The sequence below is a fragment of the Triticum aestivum genome, chromosome 4A, assembly GCF_018294505.1.
Source record: "Triticum aestivum cultivar Chinese Spring chromosome 4A, IWGSC CS RefSeq v2.1, whole genome shotgun sequence".
NCBI classification, from domain to species: Eukaryota; Viridiplantae; Streptophyta; class Magnoliopsida; order Poales; family Poaceae; genus Triticum; species Triticum aestivum.
In genome coordinates this window covers 516,049,256-516,056,251 of record NC_057803.1, presented here as the reverse complement: position 1 = coordinate 516,056,251, position 6,996 = coordinate 516,049,256, and the positions used below count along the sequence as shown (strand labels likewise).

General features: G+C 43.0%; 1 protein-coding gene across 1 annotated transcript; it reads left to right on the top strand.

Moving 5' to 3' along the window:
• Nucleotides 1-272: 272 nt before the first annotated feature.
• On the top strand, nucleotides 273-6,638 carry LOC123086666 (protein-tyrosine-phosphatase PTP1). The gene is made up of 9 exons (XM_044508442.1): nucleotides 273-891; nucleotides 2,470-2,563; nucleotides 2,659-2,741; nucleotides 2,817-2,951; nucleotides 4,431-4,553; nucleotides 5,212-5,354; nucleotides 5,439-5,580; nucleotides 5,938-6,022; nucleotides 6,157-6,638. Exons 1-8 carry the CDS (start codon nucleotides 307-309, stop codon nucleotides 6,007-6,009), a joined length of 1,377 nt encoding a protein of 458 aa, XP_044364377.1. The 5' UTR covers nucleotides 273-306; the 3' UTR covers nucleotides 6,010-6,022; nucleotides 6,157-6,638.
• Nucleotides 6,639-6,996: the final 358 nt, after the last annotated feature.

Here is a 6,996-nt window from a genome sequence, read left to right as displayed (position 1 = left end):
GCGTTAAATAACAGGCTGAAAATATACGGCTCACCGTGCTAAACGGGCCAACGTGCCGGCCCGTTTACTAACTGGGCCATGCCTGGGCCTAGGGGCGCAGCACACGGGCTGGCACAACACGGCCCGTATAGTAATCATGCCCTGGCGGGCCGTGCCAGGCCAAACACGATTACAATGGGCCGGGCCGGGCCATTTGGCTAGGTATGCTGGAGATGCTCTAGCCCACCGTGACGAGCAGTTTGATCCCTGGTGTTTCTCAAAAAAAAAAAGCAGTTTGATCCCTGGTAAAGCACGGGCGCTAAACTAATGGATTTCATCAGCATTTCAAAATCCGTCTCGCCATCTTCTTCCCTGCGAAACCCCACTCCGCCGGCGGCCCGCATCGCCGCGTCCGCCATTCCCACCCTCCCCCTCCCTTTCCCCGAACAACCAGACCCCACTTGCACCGTGGCGGCATCAGCATTCTCTCCTCCCCAAGTCAAGTCTTCTCAAAAAACCCCAATCCAACCACCGGCCAGGGCGGAAACCGTCGCACTTTATTTATACCCGGTCACGCGCTCCACCACGGCGACCCCGACGGCTCCCCCCTCCCCTCCGCCCGCTCCTAGCTCTAAGCGCCGCCGGAAGACTGACCCCGCCGCCGGAGCCACGGGGAACTCGCCGCTGCGCGGCGGCGGGAGAGGCGGCTCGCCGGCCTCCTCCGCCCCGCGCCGCTCTTCGCCTGGGCTTACAGGGCCGCAGGGAGGGTTTGACCCGCTCGACCCCAACGCGGATCCGCCGGCCTGGGTCCTGATGCCGGGTCAGGTGAAGCACTGCAAGACGGCGCTCAAGGTGCTCGACAAAAAGCTCAAGAAGCCGGCCGCAATATTCGACGACTTTAGAGGCCTTCCGGTAGGAAATCTTTCCTGGTCACCCCCTATTTGTGCAAGTCCGGCGAGGCATGGCCAAGTTAATATCACCAACATTTTCTTTGCTTTGCGAAATCAAGACAGACCATCTTTTTCCCCTTGTTTCCTTTTCTTTTTGCAAAATTAAGAAGAGTGGCCTTAGCTAGAATCTTTTTAGTTTTGCAATCATACAAGTGAGTTGTGAATGATGGAGGAGGTGGTTTTATGTGTAGTGGTTACCCTTAGTGCCGTGTGATCTTCACATTGTTGCTTCCAAGTGAAGCGTCATGTTGGGCGATAGCTGTGCAGCCAGATAAAATCGTGCTGGTTATGATTAGGGTAAAATAGAGATTATTTCTAAAGCTACATTTTAACATGTGGATTCTCTGGGCTACTGAGATTCAAGTCCATTTTGGGTTGCCAAAATTATACTCTTGAGGAGTTATGCTGCTAGCTCCAGAATACTGCGTGAACAGCAGCACTCAGGAAATAAAACTACAATCTCCTCTCATGGCATTGTCTCTTCCTTGGACCAATCCTACCATTGGCCTTAGTATGTACTCCCTCCGTTTGTTTTTATAAGACGTTTCAGACAGCTTGCTTTGTCCTGTTTTGGACAGTGTCCGAATGTCTAAAACGTCTTATAAAAGTGAACAGAGGTAGTATTTGTTTTCACGCGCTTACCTGAGATGGACTTAACCTCACACAGCGAAGTAGCCGAGTATTCTCTTTGAGGAAAATTGCTCACATTTTTTGCTCGTCTAGGCCACCAGGAAAAGGTAGTATTGCTAAAGTTGGTGTTCTTTTCTAATTTCTAATTTCTAATATGGTATTTACCTGTCATCTCTAGTGCTGTGCTGGTTGCTTTCGGATATCTTATGTGAAACTTTAAGCTCCCTGATGATGTTCTGTCATCTGTAATGCTGTGCTGGTTGCCTTAGGATATTTTACGTGACACTTTAAGCCACCTGATGATGTTTTGGAACAACTTTGTCCATTCTACTGCTTGTGTGAATCTTAATCACATCCAAGTGATCCATTTTCTACTGTTTTAGTAACTTCTAACCTAATTAGTTCACTCTCTGTTTCCAAGTCCAATCTCTAAAGATTATCAATTATACGCTGAAATCTTAATCCGTAGTTTTCTCTTCTTTTTTATGACAATCGATATATTGATAACGATTAAAAGGATATGCATTCTCAATGGGACTGTCACCATATCAAATGTGTATTCTCAAATGCCCATCGCCGTATCAAATGCTGTATGAACTATGAACGAGTGAATTATCTGCCCTTAGCATCTTACTCAACTTTTTGTAAGAAAAAAAAACATGGGTATGGAAATTGTATCACGATCCCATTCAGTTCTAACTTCGTGGTACCACACTAGCTCGTCCACATTCAGTTCAATGCAACTGAAAGAAACAATTCAGATATATGTATTGACTGGGGACAGCTGATCCTATACTAATTATATTTTCAATTGTAAATATAAGAAATATTTTGAAATTGGCTGTCATAAGAATTAAGGAATATTTTTTCCTAAGCAAATCATGCAACTATTGATTCACAATTATTTCAGGCCATAAGAACATCGCTCCAGTCGGCTCAGAAGTTTACTGTGGCTCGAAGTCCTGCTAATAGGGAAAGGAACCGCTACACTGATGTCTTGGCATGTGAGCATCATTAACTTGTGGGGGCAGTCATGCATATTCTGCAATTCCACCATGTGGAATAAATTATTTGATTTAACTCGACCTTTGTTATTTAGTTGATGAAACCAGGATAAAGCTGCAGTCCTCAACAGGCAATCAGACTTCAAGTAACGATTACATCAATGCAAGCCTTATAAAGGTAAGAAATAGCATATTTCCTGCCCTTTTCTTTCTTTCTGATCCTAATTGGCATTGTTGGATATAAAATCTGCAGTATGATGACAAAGATCAGACAAAGTTCATTTCTACTCAAGGTCCGCTAGTCAATACATTCGAAGATTTTTGGCAGATGGTCTTTGAGAACAGCTGTCCTGTAATTGTCATGCTCACTAAATTTGACATTGTGAAGGTATGAATAACAAACACTTGTGACTTGCATGTTTCATTGAGTTGGCCTAATATTCAGTTTTTCAGTTTCTTGTCTTCCATGATTTTAGCACAACCTTACTCCACATGTTTGCCTACAGTGTTGAGTTATTTTTATTAATTATTAAATCCTATCAACGGCGGCTAGTAGGACATGAGAACATTCAAATAGAATGGAGCATAAGCGTCACTAGAATCTATTTATTGAATTGACGCGATAGTTGCTCAGTCCACTGCTTGCTTCTCTTCGTGAAAAAACATTTTTCTTTGACTGGAATCAGCAAAGTCCCCGAAACCAAATTTCTCAGTAAAGACTAGATTCTCTTCGGATCGGCCCTGAAAGGAGAAGAACAACCTTCTTTGAGTATTCTTAGCTTACTGTACATCATGCCTGATTGCTGCTGACTGACTATTCTTGTACGATCAGTATAGGAAATGAACAGAGAAGCTGGATAGGACTGTGTTCTTCTATATGTAAATGTCAATTTTTGATCGAAAAAGGACTTCCTTTTGCATTTATAATGTTACCTGTCTATGGACAAGGCTTTTTTGCTTAGTATATTTGAAGGCGCTAAATGCTCAACAATTGTTGCATTTCTATATGGATGTGTTGCATGCACGCTTTTCAGCTTGTCATATGTACTTCCTCCGTCCGGGATTAGCGGGCCAGCAGACCACCATATGCCGCTCGTATTTGTCAGGCCATTGCTTTTATAGCGCCGTGTTTCTCTCGCAATCTATTGCTGGTCCCGCGAAATGATTGGACATGCATACACATGCAGGCTAGGTGAGAGAAATAGACTGCTGCATGCATGCTATTGATTGGGGTATGCTAGCAGGAGATTGAAGGACTACGCGATTAAGATGACTGTGTGCCTTGATCTTGGAGAATTGACCGTCTGCTCCAATAAATCCGGCCGGAGGGCGTAACTCAGTTGTTCGGAACATGATGACGAAATGGATATCTCAGGTCGTCGTAGGGAGTATTTGAAACTCAATTCGATAGGGCAACACTGTACCTACATTTTTAGCGTGTTACATATAGGTCTCCTGTGTAATTCAGAACATGGAATGCAACTGGGTTTCTTTCCTTTTTCTTAGAAAAAACAAAGGGTGCCTGCCCCTCATGTTTCGTCTTTATTTTGTCCAAAACATGGTTATTTGGTTTCTGTCTTTTCCTCCTTCCTGTATAATGCACCCATGATTCCCCTAGCGGGAGAGATGAATGGAGAGAGTGAGAGGTTTGGTTCCTTTTTATCCAATCATTTACCATTTTGAGGCCGTGATTTAGACATTTCTGTTCATACATTGACGTGTTAATACATGACTCCTGGAAAAATACTTCCGGCTTTGGTACCATCATGGTTTTCTTGGATTCTTAATCTCATAGACACAGTTTGTATTTTAACTTTCTCCTTTGGTAAAATCCTATCAAATGTTATTTACATTGAAATAATGGCAGTGTGATGAGTATCTTCCACTGAGCAAGGGGCAAGGAGACTATGGAAGATTGAACATTAAAATCATGGAGACCAGACAAGATGGGGAATTAACATTGCGCAGTGTGAAGGTGCAACATAACGAGGTAAAGATGTGTAAAACTAATGTTGCTTCTGTGTCTAAATAGTGTGAAGATATACTGTACGAGTGAAGGACTATTTGTTCCATATTTTTATATACTATTGTATGCTATCTCTTGTTCATCAACGATTCATACACTTAAGTTTTAGTACCTCTGCAGGATTCGTTAACAGTACATAATACTTCCATTAGAAGTAGCTTGAAGTAATTCACATGGATGTAAAGGCCCTCGCGTATATTCCATCAGATATATTGCCGGGTACCTTTTCATTCCTTTAGGATGCTCATGCAGTCATGCTTACACTCTAGTGGTAGTGAAGATTTCGGTTCAACTTTCAAGGCATCGATCCATCACAAGCTATCACACAGTGTCCTGGTTGCAGTGTGATGAATGAATTTTTCAGCACTACTTGATGTAGCATTGTTAAGTGAGGTCTCAAGACAACCACCACATACTACATGTTAGCTTACACCACTGGTGAATACTTATCATACCGCTATAAATGCTGAACATCTGTAGTGTGCAACATTTACTTATTTTCTTCCATGAATGGCTTCTATGCATCTCGCATTGCCCTTTTGTGTACGCTTCGTACCTCTTTCACCCATATTACTTGTCTTCGTGTTTGTACTGCCCCAACTTATAATTCTTTATTTTGCAGTCAGATAGAGTGCATACTGTTCTCCACATCCAGCACTCCACATGGCCTGACCATGGTGTGCCAGATGACAGCAGTACTGTACGGAAGATTCTAAAAAGATTATATTATGTTTCTAAAGAGCACCCAGTTGTTGCACATTGCAGGTTTGTTTCAAATTAATGGCATGATTCCTTTTTCACACTTGCCCACATTCAAATAATATTGCATTCCTTTTCTGATTTCTGCAGTGCAGGCATTGGGAGAACTGGTGCTTACATTACAATCCATAATACAGTAGAGAGGATATTACGTGGTGAACAAGCTGCTACAAATCTTGCGGAAACTGTCGGGAAGTTTAGATCCCAGAGACCTGGCATGGTCCAAACAGAGGTGCGATTGTTTTATTTATTTATTTCAGTTTGTAAATCAGTTATAGGATCCTCCCAGGTTATGGATCTTGATCCACAACAAGATGATTGCAGTAGAGTAAGGTCCGAAGACCAGGATATGGCCGGTGACAGGGCCCGTCTCTGATGTGGAAGAGGCTCTGAGACTTGTTGTAGAACTTTGTTTATTGACTGCTTGAACGAAACGGTTAGAATCCAGTTTGCCTAGCTATACTATGTGGCCAACCCAATTGGACTCGACTCAATTGGATGCATATATGGGATAAACCGTCCAGCTCAAACTATTCCTTATCAACCAACTCAAACTCCCTTCTCTATAACTAACATTTTGGCTTTGCAGGAGCAATACAAGTTCTGCTATCATGCAATTGCAGATGAGCTGAAAGATCTGATTAGGAATTCAAAGCACTGAAGCATTTCCGGCGGTAAGCTTGACTGCGATAATGTCATACTGTACATGTTCTCATACATACAGGAATTTACAAACATATAGTACTTGATTTGCATGAGTAATACATGAACCTCACATTTCTTCTCATCTCTTGCTGTCTCCCTGTAGGGATAAGTGCGTGTCCTATGCAACGGCCTGAAGTGTGTGACCATCTATCACCTTCTCACTTTCTCAACTTGTAAACCTTAGCCGACAACATTGTTGTACATCATGAAGACTGGAATTCGTGTTTCAGTAGGAAGCTCCTTCAGCTCTCCCCACCCCTCTTTTCTGCTCAAGATTTCACCAATTTGATCATGTCGCTGGGTCACATCCAGAATCACGTGCGTACCTTGCTATGCATCCACCTATATTGCTTCTCTTGCTGAATTGTTATGTGCTGAGGCCAGAAGGTTGACATATCAACTGGTGCATTACCACCTTAGCTCGCGTGAGTAGATGACAGGTGTATGAACTCAGATGTCTAGCAAAGTTTAACGCGGACGTATCTAGAAATGGAGATTGAAGCTGCATAAGCCATTCTATCTCTGTTTCTTGATACGCCTATTGTTTGTTTCTGTCCAGTTCTTGATGCTGCTTCTGAAACTCAAGGCCGGAATCAGAGCATCTGTGGTCCATATTTGTATGTCCCGAGAAAAAAAAAAGACATGTAGCCTATACATTTTCACTCACCAAAATGGATAGCAATTTATCCAGTGAGCCATGTATCCCTGGATAATATGCCTACATGGAGGACATTCTTCCCCGTGGATTCTAGCTGGCGGGCTATGGGAGTCTGCATCTCAATAGGCCTGCTCATGAACACACGGAGGTTATTGCAACCAGAAAAACCAAGCCGGATGCGCCACTGACCAAACATCTATGAACTCAGGATACAAAATCGCAGAATTCATCAAGGAAACAAGAACATATCCGGAGGGGAGACGTGTAATGATAGCCCCTTTTTCA